We start from the raw sequence: 23,819 nt of genomic DNA on the forward strand, positions 1-23,819 counted from the left end.
ACTAAATTGATCTGATTTTTATTTTATTTATATTTCTCAATTCTATCTTCTATTTCAGGTATCAGTACTTAACTTAGATCCTTATTTTCTTTTTCATGAAGCATTACCATCAATGGTTAACTAACATCTTAAATTTTTGCCATTTTTGTCATCTCTCCATCCATTTTACACCTAACAGTTATGTTTGTAAATGTGTTTTCTGATTATACCAAATCAGTAGTTTCTCCTCACCTATAGGACTGTTTCTCAAACTTGAGTTATGTTTGGAATCTTCTTAAAGGAAAAACATTATTTCATCACTTGTACCAGCTTAAATTATTTTATTATAAAATCACTTACATATGGGTAAACTTGAAACTGAATTAATCTTCATTATGTTGGGAGCTTAATACCATGATAAAACCAAAGCATGTTTTCAAATAAAAAATGAAACCAACTGTATAACAAATAAAGTTCAAATTTGTTATATTAACTTAGTATAACAGTTAACATTGTCCTGAAACTCTAACACTGTAGTGATCATAGTTCTTTTATTTTCACATGTCTGTGGTTAGTAAGCATTGGTATGACTCCATTCTTCTAATTCTTTATTTTGTCCCTTGCATGAGAACACTTTAACATAATAGCTGCATCTATTCTTTTTGCATTAACCCGGGGCAAACAATTGCTATATACCATTGCAGCTAAAGTGCAGAACAAAGATAAACAGAAGCACTAGAAGTTGATAAGCTACATCATCCAGGTCTCATATTATTTTTATATTATCATGAAAATAATACATTAAAAATGAATTTTAATTTAATTTATTAAAATGAATTAAAAATTCTCATATTTAACTCACAGCAAAGGTTGTGAGTATGGTAACTATTTTTTAAATAGTGGGAAACACTGACCTGTAGAATTGTGTCAAATGCCATAGCAAGGCATGTAAAGTCCCCAGTGTGCCCTTCTTTTCTGATGTCTCCAGGCTCATTTGTTGGGCATTTGTTGCTTCAACGCTTATTACGTAGTGTTACTGAGCTCACCAGATTGCCCTGTCTCCATATTAATTCCAGCCTGTGTGCTTATGCTTTCTTCTCCATCTGTGTATTCCATCCCCCTACCACCAATTTTTGTTTCTGTCTATTTCAAAATAATATTGCAAGCTCTAGCTTAGGTATCATGTATTCTAAAACCATTCCTAGCATCCCAGGATAAAATGCCCCCTCTGTGGACTAAATAAACCCTGTGCTAATTTCTGGCCTACTTCTTTCTCTAGAGCAATAATTATTTATTCATCCACTATACCGTAAGCTTCTTGAGAGTAGACATTGTACTGATGACATCTACCCCAGGCTCTAATGTACAGTAATTAGTAGGTAAATAAATAGCAAAGCACTGTGAGCCATTTCCAATTAAAGAGCCATCTCTGGTAACCAGCTTGGTTTTGTTTTGTTTTGGTTGATCATTTTTCAATACTCAGAGTTGAACACACTTTAAGAAAACATGGTATGGTTAAAGAATTTGTTGGATTTAGAATCAGAGGACTTACATTCACATCCTTTCCTGTGATTTGTTCTTAGGTATAAAATGGGGTTAAACAGTCATCCTTCCACACCATTTTTTCAGATGTACAAAATCTTGAAACAATGTCTAACACATAGGTATATACTTAATAAATGTTAGTTTCCTTACTGTTTTACTTCTTTTGATAGCCTTCAGTGATTTGAAATTATTATTGTTACCAGTGAAGCTTCAGATTTATATACTTATTACAGTTAGACTGAGATCAAATATTAGTTATTTTTTTCTGAAAGAACTTTAAGATGACTGCATATAATAGATGACACAATCAGTCTTTCAACTTCAGTGAATACTTCACTCCCTTTAACTATTTATATTTATTCAGAACATATTTCTTTTTTTGCCGTGGGCATGAGAGAACTTTTACTTTGTTTTCAGTACCTAGAGAAATCTGTCTTCCTCCATCTTTTTTAGTTTATTTTCATCAGAAAGATCTACTTTGAGAAACATTTCCTTTACCTACTATATTATTGAATCTCTTTTTTATGCTTTCATATGGATATTAGAACCTGTAGCTTTAGTTCTTTAGATAATAGGAGTTGGACTCACTGATAACAAAAAAATTATTGTAGATGTATGTAATGTGAGTTTAAACAATATGGAAAATTCCTTGAATTTTCTTAGCTTTTACATGTATTTTATAAATAAAGATAAAGATAAGATGGATCTGAAGGCAGTTGAGACAGATGTAGCTGATGCCGACAAGGAAAAGAAAAAGAGAAAAGAGACTGCAGTTTGTTTATTATAGAATGAAATGCCAACTGCAAACTATGGAAGGAGTTCCTAAAAGAAAATTCTTAGTAGTACACACTTACTGGTTCAAGAAAATTCAGGCTAGATGGAAAAGAAAAGCTTTATAGATATGGGAATAGCCAAAGGATGAACTAAGCTTCTAAGAAATGTGATCAATGTCACTAGAGACAAAGGATCTGAATTTAAATGTAACATCATGAGTGTAGGAAAAATGAAATCAATTTGTCATAAAGCAGCATGAGCCAACCCACTAGAGATCCCTGTTATCACAAATTATTCTCTATTTGTGTGTCTTCCTAAAGCATGAAAGCAATGTGTGGCACAGGTCCTTTTGTACTGGATTAAGGCTGCACTTGTCATACCCTGACCGATGTCACCTTCTGCCTATTCTCTGAATTCAATTCAAATGAAAACCTTGGTGTCTTTGAGTGGAAAGATTCATGACTAACAGGAAACATCTTTGAATATCTGGAACCTCAGAAGAAATTAATTTGGCTCTGGTTTGCCCTATTTGTCACAATCATGATGAGTGCCACTTAGACCATATGGTAGGAAATAAAAGAGAACCGTGGGGTCTTGTTTTCAAAGTTGGAATAAAGTCTTCTGAGCTGGAAAATCTCAGTGAATAGCTACAAGTTTACAAGTACTGACCTCAGGGCCTTTTATATCTGTGTTGCCTACATTTGGGCCCCATTTAACATATGTGATTGCTGAAGACAGAATGTTGTTTGACAACTTGCACACAGGAAGAGAAATTTAAAGAATTATTTTATGTTTCTACTTCCAGATTTCTTGTAACTATCTAAGAAATAAAATAATTTTGGCTATTATGAAATACACATCTAATTTCATTGTATTTTGACTTGTTCTTAGTATTCATTTTAGCTTCCTTTGAGGATACCAATATTCACTTATATTTCGGATTGGTTTTAAAAAGATCTTTTTATGCTTTTGTGTCAGCTACTTTATATGCAGTTATTTCCCTTGTTCTTAGATAACTTGCAGTTTATCAAAGGAGAATAAAAACATAATTTCTTAAGAGAATGACAAGGCAAGCCACAGGCTTGAAGAAAGTATTTACAAAATCCATATCTAATTGAGGACTGTTATCCAGAATACACAAAGAACACTTAAAATTCAACAATAAGAAAATGAATAGCCTGATTTTTAAAAATAAGCAGAAGGCCTGAAATAGACACTTCCCAAGGGGGAGATAAAGATGGCAAACAAGCATATAAAAAGATGCTGGACATTATATGTCATCAGAGAACAGTAAATTAAACACCTATTTACTGATTAGAATGGCCCAAAACCAGAACACTAACAACATCAAATGCCGGCCAGGATGTGGAACAACAGAAACTCTCATTCACTGCTGGTGGGCACTCAAAATGGTACAGCCACTTTGGAAGGCAGTTAGGCAGTTTCTTACAAAACTAAACAAATTATTACCATGTAATTCAGTAATCATGCTCCTTGATATTTACCTAAATTGGTTAAAAACCTATTCAGACAAAACTCTACCTACAGATGTTTATAGCAGCAGCAGTTGTGTCTGTGCTGGTTGAATCTTAGAAGCAATCAAGATGTCCTTCAGTAAAAGAATAGATAAATATTGTGAATAGTGCCACAATAAACATACGTGTGCATGTGTCTTTATAGCAGCATGATTTATGATCCTTTGGGTATATACCCAGTAATGGGATGGCTGGGTCATATGGTACATCTAGTTCTAGATCCTTGAGGAATCGCCATACTGTTTTCCATAATGGTTGAACTAGTTTACAATCCCACCAACAGTGTAAAAGTGTCCCTATTTCTCCATATCCTCTCCAGCACCTATTGTTTCCTGACCTTTTAATGATTGCCATTCTAACTGGTGTGAGATGGTATCTCATTGTGGTTTTGATTTGCATTTCTCTGATGGCGAGTGATGATGAGCATTTTTTCATGTGTCTGTTGGCTGTATGAATGTCTTCTTTTGAGAAATGTCTGTTCATATCCTTTGCCCACTTTTTGATGGGGTTGTTTGTTTTTTTCTTGTACATTTGTTTGAGTTCCTTGTAGATTCTGGATATTAGCCCTTTGTCAGATGAGTAGATTGCAAAAATTTTCTCCCATTCTGTAGGTTGCCTGTTCACTCTGATGGTAGTTTCTTTTGCTGTGCAGAAGCTCTTTAGTTTAATGAGATCCCATTTGTCAATTTTGGCTTTCGCTGCCGTTGCTTTTATTGTTTTAGTCATGAAGTCCTTGCCCATGCCTATGTCCTGAATGGTACTACCTAGATTTTCTTCTAGGGTTTTTATGGTATTAGGTCTAACATTTAAGTCTCTAATCCACCTTGAATTAGTCTTTGTATAAGGAGTAAGGAAAGGATCCAGTTTCAGCTTTCTACTTACGGCTAGCCAATTTTCCCAGCACCATTTATTAAATAGGTAATCCTTTCCCCATTTCTTGTTTCTCTCGGGTTTGTCAAAGATCAGATGGCTGTAGATGTGTGGTATTATTTCTGAGGACTCTGTTCTGTTCCATTGGTCTATATCTCTGTTTTAGTACCAGTACCATGCTGTTTTGGTTACTGTAGCCTTGTAGTATAGTTTGAAGTCAGGTGGCGTGATGCCTCCGGAATCAACCCAAATGTCCATCAGTGACAGACTGGATTAAGAAAATGTGGCACCTATACACCATGGAATACTATGCAGCCATAAAAAAGGATGAGTTTTTGTCCTTTGTAGGGACATGGATGCAGCTGGAAGCCATCATTCTTAGCAAACTATCACAAGAACAGAAAACCAAACACCGCATGTTCTCACTCATAGGTGGAAACTGAACGATGAGATCACTTGGACTCGGGAAGGGGAATATCACACACCGTGGCCTATCATGGGGAGGGGGGAAGGGGGAGGGATTGCATTGGGAGTTATACCTGATGTAAATGACGAGTTGATGGGTGCTGACGAGTTGATGGGTGCAGCACACCAACATGGCACAAGTATACATATGTAACAAACCTACACGTTATGCACATGTACCCTGGAACTTAAAGTATAAAAAAAAAAAAAAAAAAAAGAATAGATAAATAAATGGTGGTACGTCCAGACAGTGGAATATTAATTAGCGCTAAAAAGAAATGCACAGTCAAGCCACAAAAAGGTATGAATGAACTTTAAATATATATTTTAAAGTGAAAGAAGCCAGTCTGAGCAGGTATACTGTATGATTACAATGATTTGACATTCTGAAAAAGGCAAAACTGTGGAGACAGTAAAAAGATCAGTGGTTGCCAGGGGTAAGTCAAAACAGAGAGATGAATAGGTGAAACTGAACCATTACCCCGTAGACTGTTATTTTTGATAAACATAGAAATTGACCCTTCTGGTGTTAAGAAGCTTGAAACTTATATTTATTTTATCTGAGTTTCTTCCTCAGGAAATGACCTTTAGGCCTCTCACAAAAGTATCAAAGAACTGAAACCAGATCACCACACCAGATGCCGGTGTGGCATCATTCACCATGATTGCTTCCTTGCTCCTCCCAAAATGCCTGTTTTCTTAACACATTTTTGCATTTCTTGCCTGCTATATAAAGCCCGGGTTTAAGTCAGTCAGGGAGATGGATTTGAGACTGAGCTCCCATCTCCTCAGCTGCAGCACCTGATTAAACCCTTCTTCCTTGGCAGTACTTGGCGTTTCAGTGATTGGCTTTCTGGGTGGTGAGCAGCAAGACCTAGACCGAACCTTTGGTGTTTCGGTAACATAAGCAGAGCACAGAGGGCTTTTTAGGGCACTGAAACTAATCTGTATGATAGTAAAATGATGGATACGTGTCATTATACATTTGTTAAAACCTATAGAAAGTACAATATCAGGAGTGAACCTTAATGTAAACTATGGACCTTGGGTAATAATGAAATGTCAATGTAGGTTTATTGATTTTAACAAATGTGCAACTCTGGTGGAAGATGTTGATAGCTAGGGAGGCTGTGGGTGTATATAGTCAGGGTACGTGGGAACTCTCAATGTCCTGTGCTCAATTTCACTGTGAACCAAAACTGCTTTCCCAGAACACATCTGTTTAAAAAGATAATGCCTCAATGTTAAGTGTTATGAAAAAAAGGTTGTAAAATATGCGATAACCCAGAGACAAAAGGGCATTTTCAACTTAGCGAGATTTGAAAAAGACTTCACAGAAGTGGTAACTCTTAGAGTGGAATTTCAAAGACAAGCAGAATTTTGGCTGTAGGAGGGGGAAGGCAAGTATTATAGATAAAGGAGAAGGAAAGGGGTTAAGCAGGAGGGCAAAAATGAGGAGGCGGAGAGTGAGGAGGCATGGCATGTTCTGTGAATTTCTGGCTATTGTAGCCATGTTAGTAAGTTTGCAGTCTGTCTGTAGAGTCAACGCATTGAATATTTGTGAGGAGTTGAAAAGTTAACATTTATTACATGCTTACCTTGTTGTTGTTTTGTTTTGGATTATCACACGTAATATTGAGGCAAAAAGAGGTTACATAAATGCCCCAAGTTCATATAGCTAATCCGTGGCAAAGCTGGGATTCGAGTTCAGATATCGTGATATCAAAACTCACATTCCTGAACACCACTCCAAGGGGTGATGTAGCCAAACATTCAAAGTGGAAGGAATTGAATGAAGATTAGACATCAATGCATTTTTCTTTCTCTCTCTCTCTCTCCCTCTCTTTCCAGGCTTCTTTGCAACAAAATAGACCAGTAGCTGCAGTCACCTGCAATCCTTCATGATGTTTCCCTTGGCCAGAAATGCACTAAGCAGTCTCAAGATTCAAAGCATTCTGCAAAGTATGGCAAGACAGAGCCATGTAAAACACTCACCAGATTTTCATGATAAATACGGTAATGCTGTGCTAGCCAGTGGGACCGCTTTCTGTGTTGCTGCATGGGTTTTTACAGCCACTCAGATTGGAATAGAATGGAACCTATCCCCTGTTGGCAGAGTTACCCCCAAAGAGTGGAAACATCAGTAACCATCACAGGTGCTGTAATGACAGAATTGTTTAAAAAACCAACTTGTCGTGTAAGCACTCTACTGCTTATTAAAATATAGCACAATTGAAAAAATAAAATGTGTTTTAAATCTTTAAAAAGTCATTGCAAATGGTCATTATATTGCCTGGAAACCATACAATAATAGTGGGTATAGATTACAGGGGATTATGAATAGCAAATATTTGAATGTAGGATTAATAAAACATGTATTCCTCTGGTTTAGTGACTTACACCAGGTATCTTTCAGTGAATATACACACATATGTAATTTACAAATTAATTTATTTGGGTGGAAAATCCTGTTGAATCTTCCTTGAAACTCTACAGATGTTTCTTGACTTGGGGTTACATCCCAGTAAACCCATTGCAAATTGAAAATATTGTAAGTTGAAAATACAATTAATACCCTTCATACCCATTGTAAAGTCAAAAGGTTGATCCATTGTATGTCCAGATGCTCCTCCATTTATGTTACATCTAGATAGATAAACCCCTCAAAGTCAAAAAATCACAGGCTGAACTATCCTACATAGGGGACTATCTGTGTTCAGAAACTGACCATTTTTCACGTCCTTCATCATTCCCACCCTGGTCTGAACCATTATATTCACTGAGATTATTATAAAAACGTTCTAACCAGCCTTCTTGTCTCTGTAGTTTCTGTCCTCCAAACCTGCCCCCCACCACCACACACAATCTTTTTTCAGCTCATCTGCCCGTGTTCATTTTAAAACATAGTCTAGTGATGTGACTCTTCATTCAAAACCTGATTCTCATTTCATTCCAGAGTTAATGCTAAAGTCCTTAGAAAGGTACACAGGTCCCCTCAATGCCACACTGGCCAGTTTACCTCCTGCATCAACAGGTTGCTACTGTCTCCTCCCTCTGGGTGGCATGCACTTCTGGATTCTATATGACTCTCTCACACCTTTCTGGGTTTTGTTCATGTCATCTTTTCAGAAGAGGCCTTTATCCTTTCTAAAATTGCAGCCTTTATTTTGGCGTGGCTTTCTCTCTCTTGCTTCTTTACTTTTTTCTATATCACTTATCATAATCTCACTTAATATGTATATGTTTATTTATTTGAGATGCAGTCTCATTCTGTCACCCAGGCTGGAGTGCAGTGGCACAGTCTCAGCTCACTGCATCCTCCGCCTCCTGGGTTCAGATGATTCTCCTGCCTCAACCTCCCGAGTAGCTGGAATTAGAGGCACCCGCCATCAAGCCCAGCTAATTTTTGTATTTTCAGTAGAGATGGGTTTTCACCATGTTGGCCAGGCTGGTTGCGAACTCCTGGCCTCAAGTGATTCACCCGCCTCGGCTTTCCAAAGTGCTGGGATTACAGGCGTGAGCCACCGCACCCGGCCCACTCTTAAAATACATTTAACTTATTTGTTTATTGTCTGCGTACAAAACTCCATAAAAGCATAGGTTTTGCAGATTTTTTTATAAGTTTTTCACAGGACTTGGTGGCTTTAAACTAGTTTGAATTAATGCATTAATGAGTGGCTTTAGGTAATTCGGAGTCCCCATCAGTCTGAAATTAAGAATTTGCTTGTCATTGTGGGTTTCAGTGATTATTGGAAGGCATATTAGTTCTATATTGCTGTTTTGCAAATTATTCCAAAACTCAGTGGCTTTAAACAACACTTGCTATCTCATAGTTTGTGTGGGTCAGATTTGAGCATGACTTAGTTGGGTGCTTCTGGCTCAAGATCTGACATTTCTACAATCAAACTGCCAGACAGGGCTGCGATCATCTCAAGGCACAACTAGGGGAAGAAGCACATTTAAACTCACTCATAAGAATGTTGGCTGGCCTAATGATCTTGCTGAATGTTGACTGGAACATCATTCCTTTGTCATGTGGGTCTCTCCATAGAGCAACTGATGATACAGTAGCTGTCATCACTTAGAGTGAAAGAGGGTACCCAAGACAGGAGCTTTTTGTAACCTAATCTTACACGTGACATATCACCCCTACCACATTCTGTTCACAAGAAATGAGTCATCAAATCAAGCTGATACACAAGGGGAGGAAATCATACAAGGGCATGATTACCTGATGGCAGGAACCACTTGGGACTATCCTGGGGGGTATTTACCACAGTTGGCAGTACAGACCTCCTCCTGTTACTGGATAACCAACTTCAATCAGTCTGTTTCTCAAGCTCTGTTATATATTAGTATCATTATTCTCTAGATAGAGATCATTACATGTGCCCAACCCCATTTTTACTATTTGAAAGTTTCTATATGGTCCCTCCTTGATGTGAAATTGGTAGGTCTTAGGGATTGCCCATTTACAGTATTTCTAAATCATTCTCCAAACTGGTTAAATGGTTTACAGTCTCACCAGCAATGTAAATAACTTCCTCTTGTTCTACCTCCAGACTTACTCTTAGAGTTGTCAAATATTTTAATATTTTTGTTCTTTCAATGAGTGTGAAATAGTAGCTCATGGCTGGGGGCGCTGGCTCACGCCTGTAATCCCAACACTTTGGGAGGCCAAGGTGGGCGGATCACGAGATCAGGAGTTTAAGACAGGCCTGGCCAATGTGGTGAAACCCCGTCTCCACTAAAAATACAAAAAATTAGCCGGGCATAGTGGTGGGTGCCTGTAGTCCCAGCTACTCGGGAGGCTGAGACAGGAGAATGGCGTGAACCAGGGAGTCTGAGGTTGCAGTGAGCTGAAATCACACCACTGCACTCCAGCCTGGGCGACACAGTGAGACTTCATCTACAAAGAAAAAAGAAAAAAAAAAAAAATGACCCGAGCGTGGTGGCATGTTCCTCTAGTCTAGTCCCAGCTACTTGGGAGGCTGAGGCAGGAGAGTCGCTTGAACCCAGGAGGCGGAGGTTGCAGTGAGCCAAGATTGCACTAATGTATTCCAGCCTGGATGACAGAGCAAGACTCTGTCTCAAAAATAGTAATAATAATAATAATAATAATAATAGCTCATGTTTTAATTTGTATTTCTCTGATTACTAATGAGGTTGGATATCCTGTGTTAGCTCTTTCCTTTCTTCTGTTTTGTGATTTTTCTGTTTGTCCATGTTGCTGCTTTTCTATTTGGTATTTGTCTTATTCATAGATTTTTTTTTGTATATTTTGCATACTAATTGTATCAGTCAGGATTTAATGAGTGAGGCAGAACCAGTATGAATAGTATGCAATACAGGATTAATTATGGAAATTAAAATGAATGCAAATATGGGAACTGGGGGAGAAATCTTTACAATGCTATTGCCTCCATGTCTGGTATTGAATGGTTCTCAGTAAAGGAAGAAAACTGCATGTGAAGTAGCAAAGAGCTAGAACCAACTTAAATTGGGAACACTGAAATCAGGAATACAAATTGGAACGTGTGCCTTTTTCTCACTTTATCTAAGATGACATGGATGACCTGCAGAAGTTGATGCCCTTCACTACAGAGCTGTATATTCAACTGGCCCAGAATTCAACAAAGCTGAAGGAGAACAATTGGTGGGATTTTGAATAGCTGTCAGTGCAGCAGGCCAGAAGATCAGCAACAAATTGCATAAGTTGCCACAGCGTTGGTGCTCTATGCCCACTTTCTAAATATAAAATGGTTGGTGTTTCGTGTTCATCTTTCCTATCTCATACATTTTTTCTTGTGGCCAACTCTAATCTGAAAATATAAAGGAAGGATGTAAGTAGTTCAAGCTTAGCAAAGTTGACACTCAAAGAGCCACAGTAATCTAACCTGTGTCAACTCCCTATCGGTGTACATCTTTTCTGAACATACCTGTATTTCCAACAAAGACAGTAGCAACACATGCTTCTACTAGCATGAGGACAACTTTTCCTCATAAGACTAAAAATATACTGTTTCCCCTTACCCTCGGGGTGGTACTCTTGATTTCCAGTTTAATGACACCATTGCTATGATCCATAGTTGACAACTAAGACTTCTAGAACAGCAAAGCCTAAAGTAATGGAAACAAGAAACAAACGTTTCTCTAGTGGATCGCAAGGGATAATAGTGAAAGGAACCACTCACATATTCACCTCTTGATTCCCGGATCTATAAACCTTGGGTCTGGGAAAATAGCACCATGTATTTTTGCTTATTTAGAGCATATTCAGCATTCTGGGAGACATTACCTCAGCCTTGCAAGGTGGTATTATCCATCTGTTACTGTAACTAACAAACTAACACTTCAAAAGGTTATTACTCCATTCTGCCAGTGATGGGAAACATCGCAATACCAGTGACTCCCATAAACATGAGCTGATTGCTGCACTCATTTGCTGTAAAATGAGTTTCTTCACCAAAGTAAGTGATGCATGGTATACCATGATGCTGAATAAGGCATTTTTGCAAGTCCATGGATTTAAGAAGAGTTTTAGGGAGAGTAGGTAAATCTACACACTTAGTAGATGTACATTGATGCGAAAACAAAGTGCTGCCTTTTCAACAATGGAAATGGTCCAATGGAATCAACCTGACACTGATGGCTGCATGATCCCCTACCTTTCCCCAAGAAATGGTGCCAAATGGAGATGCAGTGTTGGTCTGTCCATTTGGTAGGTTGGGAACTTAGCAGTGGCTATAGCCAGACTAGCCTTGATAAGTGAAACTCCATGTTGTTGAGCCCATGCCCAACCTCCATTTCTGCTGACATGGTCATTTTGTCTCTGAGGAATTGTGAAAACACAGGATTGCTAGGAAAGGCTGATGGACATAAGGATGGGTCATCTTGTCCACCTGATTATTGAGATACTCCTCTGCTGATTATCCTTTTGGTGAGCATTGATATGCAACATGAATATCTTCTTCTCTGTGACCATTTGGAGAAGTCTGTTCACAAAATCCATTCCCAGACTTCTTTTCACACATTTTGCAATAGTGTCTTTCCTAATTTCCCAACCATCCTGTCAAGCCACTGGCTGGAACCCATGACTCAGTGTAGAATTGTATCTTTGGCTATCTCTCCCTCCAGGCAAAATGAACAACCATGTACATTATTTAATGCACTGCCCACCAGGAAAATTTCCCTTTTCCTTTAGGGCCAAAATGGAGTTAAATTACATGGCTGAAGCTGTCTACTTTCAGGTATGGTCAGCATATCTTGCAGAACCAGACTTGAATTTTTTCTTCTTTGGACAGCTCATAATAGGAAGTCCTACTTGTAAACTTTAGGTTCAAAGTGACATGAAACTTTCTCAGACATACAGCTTACAAAGAATGGAGCCAGGACTCAAGCCCAGATCTCTCTGGCTTTAGAATCTGTTCTTTTACTTGCAAGTTACACTGTTTGTCAGTCTTTCTTCATATATATAAGTGGCAAGTTCTGGAGAAGGATTCAACTGGAGCTAGAAAAGACAGGAAGTCATTGTAGATCGTTGTAAAAATTATGGAAGTGAATAAGATCAAGAGAGTGCATCAGCCTGCAAATGGAGATATAAAATGCATATGGAATGTAATGAGCTTTTTGGTTGTTTTTTTTGTTGTGGTTTGTTTGTTTTTTGAGACGGAATCTCAGCTAACTGCAACATTTGCCTCCCGGGTTCAAGTGATTCTCCAGCCTCAGCCTCCCAAGTAGCTGGGGTTGCAGGCACGCAACACCACACCCAGCTAATTTTTGTATTTTTAGTAGAGACAAGGTTTTGCCGTGTTAACCAGGCTGGTCTCGAACTCCTGACCTCCAGTGATCCACCCACCTCGGCCTCCCAAAGTGTTGGGATTATAGATGTGAGCTACTGCACCCAGCCTGGTTTTTGTTTTTAAACAGTCTTGCTGTGAGGCCCAGGCTAGAGTGCAGTGGTGCGTTCTTGGCTCACTTGGTTCAAGTGATTCTCATGCCTCGGCCTCCCTAGTTGCTGGGACTACAGGTATGTACTACTATGCCTGGTTAATTTTTTGTATTTTTAGTAGAGACAGGGCTTCACTCTGTTGCCCAGGTTGGTCCCAAACTGCTGAGCTCAGGCAGTCTGCCTTCCTCGGCCTCCCAAAGTACTAGGATTACAGGTATGAGCCACCACACCTGGACATAGTGAGCATTTTTAAATGATAATTTATTTCTTAAATTTATTTTGAATATTTTCTGATTTGAAATTAGGATTAAAGTCTACCTCTTTGAGTTTATATATGTATATATGTAAGTTCATATCTGCGGAAGAGAGAGAGAGAATGTGCATGTGTATGTATCTATATATCTGCCTTTATAGATAGATAGGAATAGATATACATGTATACATAGGCATCGGTTTTTTTTTTTTTTTTTTTTTTGAGACACAGTCTCACTCTGTTGCCCAGGCTGGAGTACACTGTCACGATCTCGGATCACTGCAACTTCTGCCTCCTGGATTCAAGGGATTCTCATGCCTCAGCCTCCCAAGTAACTGGGATTACAGGTGTGCACTACCATGCCTGGTTAATTTTTGAAATTTTAGTAGAGATGGGGTTTTACCATGTTGGCCAGACTGGTCTCAAACTCCTGACCTCAAGTGATCCACCCACCTCAGCCTCCCAAAGTGCTGCGATTACAGGTGTGAGTCACCACACCTGGCCTACACATCTGTATTTTTAGGAACAAAATTATTTTAGGAGCATATATATGCTTAAAATTATGATTACATCTAAATTTTTGGCCACAGATTTCTTATAATCAAACTCAGATGTTGATTTTATCTACTGTTTCTTTTCTTTTTTTTTTTTTTTTTTTTGAGAAAGAGTCTCACTCTGTCACCCAGGCTGGAGTGCAATGGCACAATCGCGGCTCACCACAACCTCCGCCTCCTGGGTTCAAGCAATTCTCCTGCCTCAGCCTCCTGAGTAGCTGAGATTACAGGCATATGGCACCACACCCTGCTAATTTTTTGTATTTTTAGTAGAGATGGGTTTCACCATGTTGGTTAGGATGGTCTCAATCTCTTGACTTCAGGTGATCCTCCCTCCTCAGCCTCCCAAAGTGCTGGGATTATAGGCATGGGCCACCGTGTCTAGCCAGTTTTTTTTTTTTTTTTTTACTGTTTCTAACCTTTCTCACTGGAAATTTTATTCAGCCCATATGTAAAACATAAAAAATAAAAAAAAAGTGGGCTGCTTTCCAAGATGGCTGAATAGGAACAGCTCTGGTCTGCAGCTCTGAGCATGATCGATGCAGAAGCTGGCTGATTTCTGCATTTCCAAATGAGGTACCTGGTTCATCTCACTGGGACTGGTTGGACAGTGGGTGAAGCCCATGGAGGGTGAGCCGAAGCAGGGTGGGGCATCGCCTCACCCAGGAAGCTTCTCGCCAGCAATAGAACAAAGCTGGATGGAGAATGACTTTGACGAGTTGACAGAGTAGGCTTCAGAAGGTCGGTAATAACAAACTTTTGTGAGCTAAAGGAGGATGCTTGACCCATTGTGAGGAAGCTAAAAACCTTGAAAAAAGATGAGATGAATGGCTAACTAGAATAAACAGCATAGAGAAGACCTTAAATGACCTGATGGAGCCGAAAACAATGGCACGAGAACTATGTGACGCATGCACAAGCTACAGTAGCCGATTTGATCAAGTGGAAGAAAGGATATTAGTGATTGAAAATCAAATTAATTAAATGAAGTGACAAGAGAAGTTTAGAGAAAAAAGAGTAAAAAGAAATAAAGCCTCCAAGAAATATGGGACTATGTGAAAAGACCAAATCTGCATTTGATTGGTGTACCTGAAAGTGATGGGGAGAATGGAACCAAGCTGGAAAACACTCTTCAGGATATTACCCAGGAGAACTTCCCCAGCCTAGCAAGGCAGGCTAACATTCAAATTCAGTAAATAACACCACAAAGATACTCCTCGAGAAGAGCAACTCCAAGACACATAATTGTCAGATTCACCAAGGTTGAAATGAAGGAAAAAATGTTAAGTGCAGCCAGAGAGAAAGGTCAGGTTACCCACAAAGGGAAGCTCATCAGACTAACAGTGGATCTCTCAGCAGAAACTCTACAAGCCAGAAGAGAGTGGGGTCCAATATTCAGCATTCTTAAAGAAAAGAATTTTCAATCCAGAATTTCATACCCAGCTAAACTAAGCTTTATAAGTGAAGGAGAAATAAAATCCTTTACAGACAAGCAAATGCTGAGAGATTTTATTACCAGCAGGCCTGCCTTACAATAGCTCCTGAAGGAAGCACTAAACATGGAAAGGAATAATGAGAGCTATTTGTGACAAACCCACAGCCAACATCATACTGAATGGGCAGCCAGCCACTGCAAAAACATGCCAAACTGTAAAGACCGTCAATGCTAGGAAGAAACTGCATCAACTAATGGGCAAAAATAACCAGCTAACATCATAATGACAGGATAAAATTCACACATAACAATATTACCCTTAATGTAAATGGCCAAAATGGCCAATTAAAAGACACAAATTGGCAAATTGGATAAAGAGTCAAGACCCATCAGTGTACTGTATTCAGGAGACCCATCTCATGTGCAGATACACACATAGGCTCAAAATAAAGGGATGGAGGAAGAGCTACCAAGCAAATGGAAAGCAAAAGATAGCAGGGGTTGCAATCCTAGTCTGCAATCCTAGTCTCTGATAAAACAGACTTTAAACCAACAAAGATCAAAAGAGACAAAGAAGGCCATTACATAATGGTAAAGGGATGAATTCAGCAAGAAGAGCTAACTACCCTAAATATATATGCACCCAATACAGGAGCACTGAGATTCATAAAGCAAGTCCTTAGAGACCTACAAGAGACTTAGATTCCCACACAATAATAATGGGAGACTTCAGCAGGGCGCAGTGGCTCAAGCCTGTAATCCCAGCACTTTGGAAGGCTGAGGCAGGTGGATCACGAGGTCAGGAGATCGAGACCATCTTGGCTAAAATGGTGAAATACTGTCTTTACTAAATACACACACACAAAAAAGAATTAGCTGGGCATGGTGGCAGGCACCTGTAGTCCCAGCTACTCAGGAGACTGAGGCAGGAGAATGGTGTGAACCCGGTAGGTGGAGCTTGCAGTGAGCCGAGATCACGCCACTGCACTCCAGCCTGGGTGACAGAGTGAGACTCCATCTCAAAAAAAAAAAAAAAAAGGGAGACTTTATTTTTTTTAATTTTATTTTTTTATTATACTTTATGTTCTAGGGTACATGTGCACAATGTGCAGGATTGTTACATATGTATACATGTGCCGTGTTGGTGTGCTGCACCCATTAACTTGTCATTTATATTAGGTATATCTCCTAATGCTATCCCTCCTCCCTCCCCCCACCTCACAACAGGCCCTGGTGTGTGATGTTCCCCTTTCTGTGTCCAAGTGTTCTCATTGTTCAATTGCCACCTATGAATGAGAACATGCGGTGCTTGGTTTTCTGTTCTTGCGATAGTTTGCTGAGAATGATGGTTTCCAACTGCATCCATGTCCCTACAAAGGACATGAACTCATCCTTTTTTATGGCTGCATAGTATTCCATGGTGTATATGTGCCACATTTTCTTAATCCAGTCTATCATTGATGGACACTTGGGTTGGTTCCAAGTCTTTGCTATTGTGAATAGTGCTGCAATAAACATACATGTGCATGTGTCTTTATGGCAACATGATTTATAATCCTTTGGATATATCTCCAGTAATGGGATGGCTGGGTCAAATGGGATTTCTAGTTCTAGATCCTTGAGGAATTGCCACACTGTCTTCCACCATGGTTGAACTAGTTTACAGTCCCACCAACAGTGTAAAAATGTTCCTATTTCTCCACATCCTCTCCAGCACCTGTTGTTTCCTGACTTTTTAATGATCACCAGTCTACCTGGTGTGAAATAGTATCTCATTGTGGTTTTGATTTACATTTCCCTGAATGCTAGTGAAGACAAGCATTTTTTCATATGTCTTGGCTGCATAAGTGTCTTATTTTGAGAAATATCTGTTCATATCCTTTGCCCACTTTTTGATGGGGTTGTTTTTCTTGTAAATTTGTTTGAGTTCTTTTCAGTTTCTGGATTTTAGCCCTTTGTCAGATGAGTAGATGGCAAAAATTTAAAAATGGGAGACTTTAACACCCCACTGTCAGTATTAGATAGATCAGTGAGACAGAAGGTTAACAAGAATATCCAGAAATTGAACTCAGCTCTGCACCAAGAAGACCTAATAGACATCTACAGAACTCTCCACCCCAAATCAACAGAATATACATTCTTCTCAGCACCACATCACACTTATTCCAAAATTGACCACATAGTTGGAAATAAAGCACTCCTCATCAAATATAAAAGAATACAAATCACAACAAACTGCCTCTCAGATCACAATGCCATCAAATTAGAACTCAGGATTAAGAAACTCACTCAAAACCACACAACTACATGGAAACTGAATAACCTGCTCCTGAATGACTACTGGGTAGATAACAAAATTAAGACAGAAATAAAGATGTTCTTTGAAACCAATGAGAACAAAGACACAACGTACCAGAATCTCTGAGACATATTTAAAACAGTGTGCAGAGCTGGTTTTTTGAGAAGATCAACAAAATTGATAGACCACTAGCAAGACTAATAAAGAAGAAAAGAGAGAAGAATCAAGTAGATGCAATAAAAAATGATAAAGAGGATATCACCACCAATCCCACAGAAATACCAATTACCATCAGAGACTACTATAAACACCTCTATGCAAATGAACTAGAATATCTAGAAGAAATGGATAAATTCCTGGACACATAGACCCTTCCAAGACTAAACCAGGAACAAGTTGAATTGCTGAATAGACCAATAACAGGCTCTGAAATTGAGGCAATAATTAATAGCCTACCAACCAAAAAATGTCCAGGACCAGATGGATTCACAGTCAAATTCTACCAGAGGTACAAAGAGGACCTTGTATCATTCCTTCTGAAAATATTCCTATCAATAGAAAAAGAGGGAATCATCCGTAATTCATTTTATGAGGCCAGCATCATCCTAATACCAAAGCCTGGCAGAGACATAACAAAAAAAAGAGAATTTTAGACCAATATCCCTGATGAACATTGATGTGAAAATTGTCAATAAAATACTGGCAAACCATATCCAGCAGAACATCAAAAAGCTTATCCACCAAAATCAAGTTGGCTTCATCTCTGGGATGCAAGGCTGGTTCAACATATGCAAACCAATAAACGCAATCCACCACATAAACAGAACCAAAGATAAAAACCACATGATTATCTCAATACATGCAGAAAAGGCCTTTGACAAAATTCGACAGCTCTTCATGCTAAAAACTCCCAATAAACTAGGTATTGATGGAACGTATCTCAAAATAATAAGAGCTATGTATGACAAACCCACAGCCAATATCATACTGAATGGGCAAAAACTGGAAGCATTCCCGTTGAACACTGGCACAAGACAGGGATGCCCTCTCTCAGCACTCCTCTTCAACATAGTGTTGAAGTTCTGACCAGGGCAATCAGACAAGAGAAAGAAATAAAGGGTATTCATTTAGGAAAAGAGGAAATCAAATTGTCCCTGTTTGCAGATGACATGATTGTATGTTTAGAAAACCCCATTGTCTCAGGCCCAAATCTCCTTAAGCTGATAAGCAACTTCAGCAAAGTTGCAGGATACAAAATCAATGAGCAAAAATCACAAGCATACTTATACACCAAAAACAGGCAAACAGAGAGGCAAATTATGAGTGAACTCCCATTCACAGTTGCTACAAAGAGAATAAAATACCTAGGAATCCAACTTACAAGGGATGTGAAGGAACTCTTCAAGGAGGCCAACAAACCACTGCTCAACAAAATAAAAAGGGACACAAACAAATGGAAGAACATTCCATGCTCATGGATAGGAAGAATCAATATCATGAAAATGGCCACACTGCCCAAGGTAATTTATAGATTCCATGCCATCCCCATCAAACTACCAATGACTTTCTTCACAGAATTGGAAAAAACTGCTTTAAAGTTCGTATGGAACCAATAAAGAGCCCACAATGCCAAGACAATCCTAAGCCAAAAGAACAAAGCTGGAGGCATCACGCTACCTGACTTCAAAACTATACTGCAAGGCTATAGTAACGAAAACATCATGGTACTGTTACCAAAACAGATATATAGACCAATAGAACAGAACAGAGGCCTCAGAAATAATGCCACACATCTACAACCATCTGATCTTTGACAAACCTGACAAAGACAAAAAATGGGGAAAGGATTCCCTATTTAATAAATGGTGCTGGGAAAATTGGCTAGCCATATGTAGAAAGCTGAAACTGGATCCCTTCTTTACACCTTATACAAAAATTAATTCAAGATGGATTAAAGACTTAAATGTTAGACTTAAAGCCATAAAAACCCTGGAAGAAAACCTAGGTAGTACCATTCAGGACATAGGCATGGGCAAGGACTTCATGACTAAAACACCAAAAGCAATGGCAACAAAAGCGAAAATAGACAAATGGGATCTAATTAAACTAAAGAGCTTCTGCACAGCAAAAGAAACTATCATCAGAGTGAACAGGCAACCTACAGAATGAGAGAAAATTTTTGCAGTCTACCCATCTGACAAAGGGCTAATATCCAGAACCTACAGAGAACTCAAACAAATTTACCAGAAAAAAAAACAAACAACCCCATCAAAAAGTGGGCAAAGGATATGAACAGACACTTTTCCAAAGAAGACATTTATGCAGCCAACAGACACATGAAAAAATGCTCATCAAAGCTAGCCATCAGAGAAATGCAAATCAAAACCACAATGAGATACCATCTCACACCAGTTAGAATGGCAGTCATTTAAAAGTCAGGAAACAGGTGCTGGAGAGGATGTGGAGAAATAGGAACACTTTTACACTGTTGGTGGGAGTGTAAACTAGTTCAACCATTATGGAAGACAGTGTGGCAATTCCTCAAGGATCTAGGACCAGAAATACCATTTGACCCAGCAATCCCATTACTGGGTAAAGGATTATAAATCGTGCTACTATAAAGACACATGCACACTTATGTTTATTGCGGCACTATTCACAATAGCATAGACTTGGAACCAACCCAAATGTCCATCAATGATAGACTGGATTAAGAAAATGTGCCATATCTACACAATGGAATACTATGCAGCCATAAAAAAGGGTGATTTCATGTCCTTTGTGGGGACATGAATGAAGCTGGAAACCATCTTTCTGAGCAAAGTATTGCAAAGACAGAAAAACAAACACCACATGTTTTAACTCATAGGTGGGAATTGAACAATGAGAACACTTGGACACAGGATAGGGAACATCACACAACGGGGCCTGTCATGGAGAGGGGGGATTGGGGAGGGATAGCATGAGGAGAAATACCTAATGTAAATTACAAGTTAATTGGTGCAGCAAACCAACATGGCACATATATACATATGTAACAAACCTGCATGTTGTGCACATGTACCCTAGAACTTATGTATAATAAAAAAAAAATTTAAAAAGCAAGCCATATTGCTGTTCTCTATGTATCTGAAAACTAAGTTTTGAACAAGTTTTTCAAATTACCAGCCACAGCGTCAATGTTATATTGCTTCACACTCTTCGTAGAAATTACATTATTATGTATTATTATGAGAAAAATGTTACTTGACAGTTACTGAAAGCTTCATTTTGACCTGTGTTCTTCCTTTATTTGGAAAAACTGTGTTATTAGGGCTGTGTTTTCCCACTGCACTGTGGATAAGTGTGAATAATAAGTGTAGAGAGAAAACTTAGGATTTGCCATATCAATGTGTCGTGACAGTTGTTAAAGGATGGATTTTTTTTCCCATTTGAAATATACGGTAATCCTGTAAAGTCCATAAGCTGGTCATTTACCCTGTTGAATCGATTTTTACCTATTATTAGCCATGGGTTGGTTAAGTGACAAGGAAGTCACTTAAAAATAGAGATAGAAATATAATCCACACCTCTTGCCTTGTAGTCTACTGGGAATTTCACATACTTCCTCCAACCAGACAACCTTGATCTCATCCTAAGTGATGATGGTAAGTGGATAGATAGTGTATCTCCATGCCAAGTTTTGGGAGAATTGGCAAGTAAAAGAATTTGACTGGTGAACAAGGCCAATATGAGGCTGTGTGTTTGATCAGTACAATTTATGTGCAGCCGCTTTAATGGGATTTGAATGTGAGGTCCAGTATTTACTGGTTCACAGCTTCATCACTAATAGTAAGATCTATCCAAAACACCGTATGGATGTTGGTCTCAGGTGTGACCAATGGATAAAGAGATGTATCTCTGCCATGGAATTTTACTCATGTCCTTTACTGACTTAACAAATGCACTGTGTGACATCTTTAAAAATGTGGTGTAAGGAAAATGAAGTGGAGATTGCAAGCCAGTTATCAGTAATCATTGCTAAAACATGTTTCATTAAAACCCCTTTTAAAAGAGTGTCTGCTAATTTGGGAAATGATTCAAGTATCATGATAGCTCCTCATTTATTACAAATGCAGAAAAGTGCATACGTGTGTAACATACGTCATAAAGTCTTTAATGTTTTGCAGTAGCAGCAGTTGTTTTCCTTAGGTGATGACATTAATTTGAGCAATATTTCTTATTTTCTAATAACCTTATACATTACAAAAAAATCTGCAACTTCATTTTCTTCCCGTCTGGAAACCATAGAAACCGATGTGAAATTATAGCTAAGAAGCTCGTCACTGGGCTATCTCAAGCTGATCTCCATGGAAACATTTCACATTCTTGAAATGAAAGATCTTCCAATCAGACACACAACCATAACTGATGGGTGTCTGACAAATATAACAACAAAAAGAAAGAAGCATGTAGATATTTTATTGGATAATATATGCAGGAGAGTTTTTAAACTACTTCAAAAATAAGAACATTTAAATGGTAAATATGATGCCAACTACAGAAATAAAGTAGAATACCATTTTGAAAACAACATTCTGTCTGTTACTCTTTTTACATATTGTTCTTCTAGATTTTTGCATTAAAGACAACTTCCTGAAATAGTATGGACTTTAGATTCAGAAAAATCTGTATTCAGAGGCTAACTCAGCCCTCTAGCTAACTGGCTTATTGCTCCCATTTTCTTATTATAAAGTTGAGGGGAATACCTGATTTACAGAATTTGAAAGTTAAAATAAATGCTTAATAAGTAAACATAGAGTTTTATCTGATGAAATGAATAATTGAGTAAAGGAAGTATTGACGATAAGGATGATAATGTTGATCATGTTTTCAACTTTGTAAAAATTTGGGGTAGTACTTAAATATGAATGCCACATTCTCTAATATAAAGAGCTCTATTATTTAACTTTGATAATACAAAATCTATTCCTAGTTCAAAATATGGATAATCTCCGAAAATTCACTTTTATGATTGTTTGCAGCTTGGATCACATGAATGGGGTAGGGGAAACAGCTTCTTCATATTGTAGGATTGGACTCTAAAAATAAACCTGTTAAGGTAAAAATTATATTTTCAAAATTATCTTAAATTACACATGTAATTTATACATACAATTTTAATATAGCTTTCTCTTATGCATATATGAAACGTATATAGTAATATACATTTGCCAAGGCATATACATGATGAATATAATTGGACAGTAGACTCACAGAGTGTGAAGATGTGCCCTTTTGTGATGGGGAAGTGCAATCAAGGAACATGTAGACTTGTTGAGCAGAAAAATAGATGGAATTTTCAGCCCTATGTACATTTTTTGTGTCCTTTTTTGTCTTTGTGATTCTATAGCTGCATTCCAGTCTCTTTAGTTTCTCCCTCCCTTTCTCTCTGTTTGCCTTTCCACTGTCTCTGTTTCTGTCTTTGTCACAATGCCTCTATAGTTGAATCTAATTAAGTTAAATACACATATGATGTGATTCCACTATATTACCATAGAAACAATATTAAAATTAAGCAGTTTTTAAACTATTTTTGCTGCAACACATGCTGAATAGGGGATGTATGAAAAATTTCTATGTATATATTCAGAATTTGATTTTTCAAAAATAGGTGGGGAAATAAATTGATAGAAACAAATGTGGGTTAAGAAGTCATAAATGGGGCCGGGCGCGGTGGCTCAAGCCTGTAATCCCAGCACTTTGGGAGGCCGAGACGGGCGGATCACGAGGTCAGGAGATCGAGACCATCCTGGCTAACACGGTGAAACCCCGTCTCTACTAAAAATACAAAAACTAGCCGGGCGAGGTGGCGGGCGCCTGTAGTCCCAGCTACTCGGGAGGCTGAGGCAGGAGAATGGCGTAAACCCGGAGGCGGAGCTTGCAGTGAGCTGAGATCTGGCCACTGCACTCCAGTCCGAGCGACAGAGCAAGACTCCGTCTCAAAAAAAAAAAAAAAAAAAAAAAAAAAGAAGTCATAAATGTTTATTAAATTGTTTCAGGCATACATAAATAAATTGATTATATAATTTCTCAAATGACTGTTAATTTTAAGGAAATAACTAGAGATGCATAGGCCATGTGTACATTATTGTACTTTTAAAAATTTTGCTGGGGGGC

At 38.4% G+C, this 23,819-nt stretch overlaps 1 protein-coding gene across 1 annotated transcript; it reads left to right on the top strand.

The window, feature by feature from the left end:
- Positions 1–7,033: 7,033 nt before the first annotated feature.
- LOC104680071 (cytochrome c oxidase subunit 7B2, mitochondrial) lies at positions 7,034–7,429 on the top strand. The gene has a single exon (XM_010385865.1). The coding sequence runs from the start codon at positions 7,070–7,072 to the stop codon at positions 7,313–7,315; it is 246 nt and encodes an 81-aa protein (XP_010384167.1). The 5' UTR covers positions 7,034–7,069; the 3' UTR covers positions 7,316–7,429.
- Positions 7,430–23,819: the final 16,390 nt, after the last annotated feature.

The sequence above is a fragment of the Rhinopithecus roxellana genome, chromosome 2 (genome assembly GCF_007565055.1).
Source record: "Rhinopithecus roxellana isolate Shanxi Qingling chromosome 2, ASM756505v1, whole genome shotgun sequence".
In the NCBI taxonomy this organism is placed as follows: Eukaryota; Metazoa; Chordata; class Mammalia; order Primates; family Cercopithecidae; genus Rhinopithecus; species Rhinopithecus roxellana.

Bases quoted from the DNA above. Each gene is read 5' to 3' on its own strand.
- LOC104680071 (XM_010385865.1), top strand. From the start codon at position 7,070: ATGATGTTTCCCTTGGCCAGAAATGCACTAAGCAGTCTCAAGATTCAA.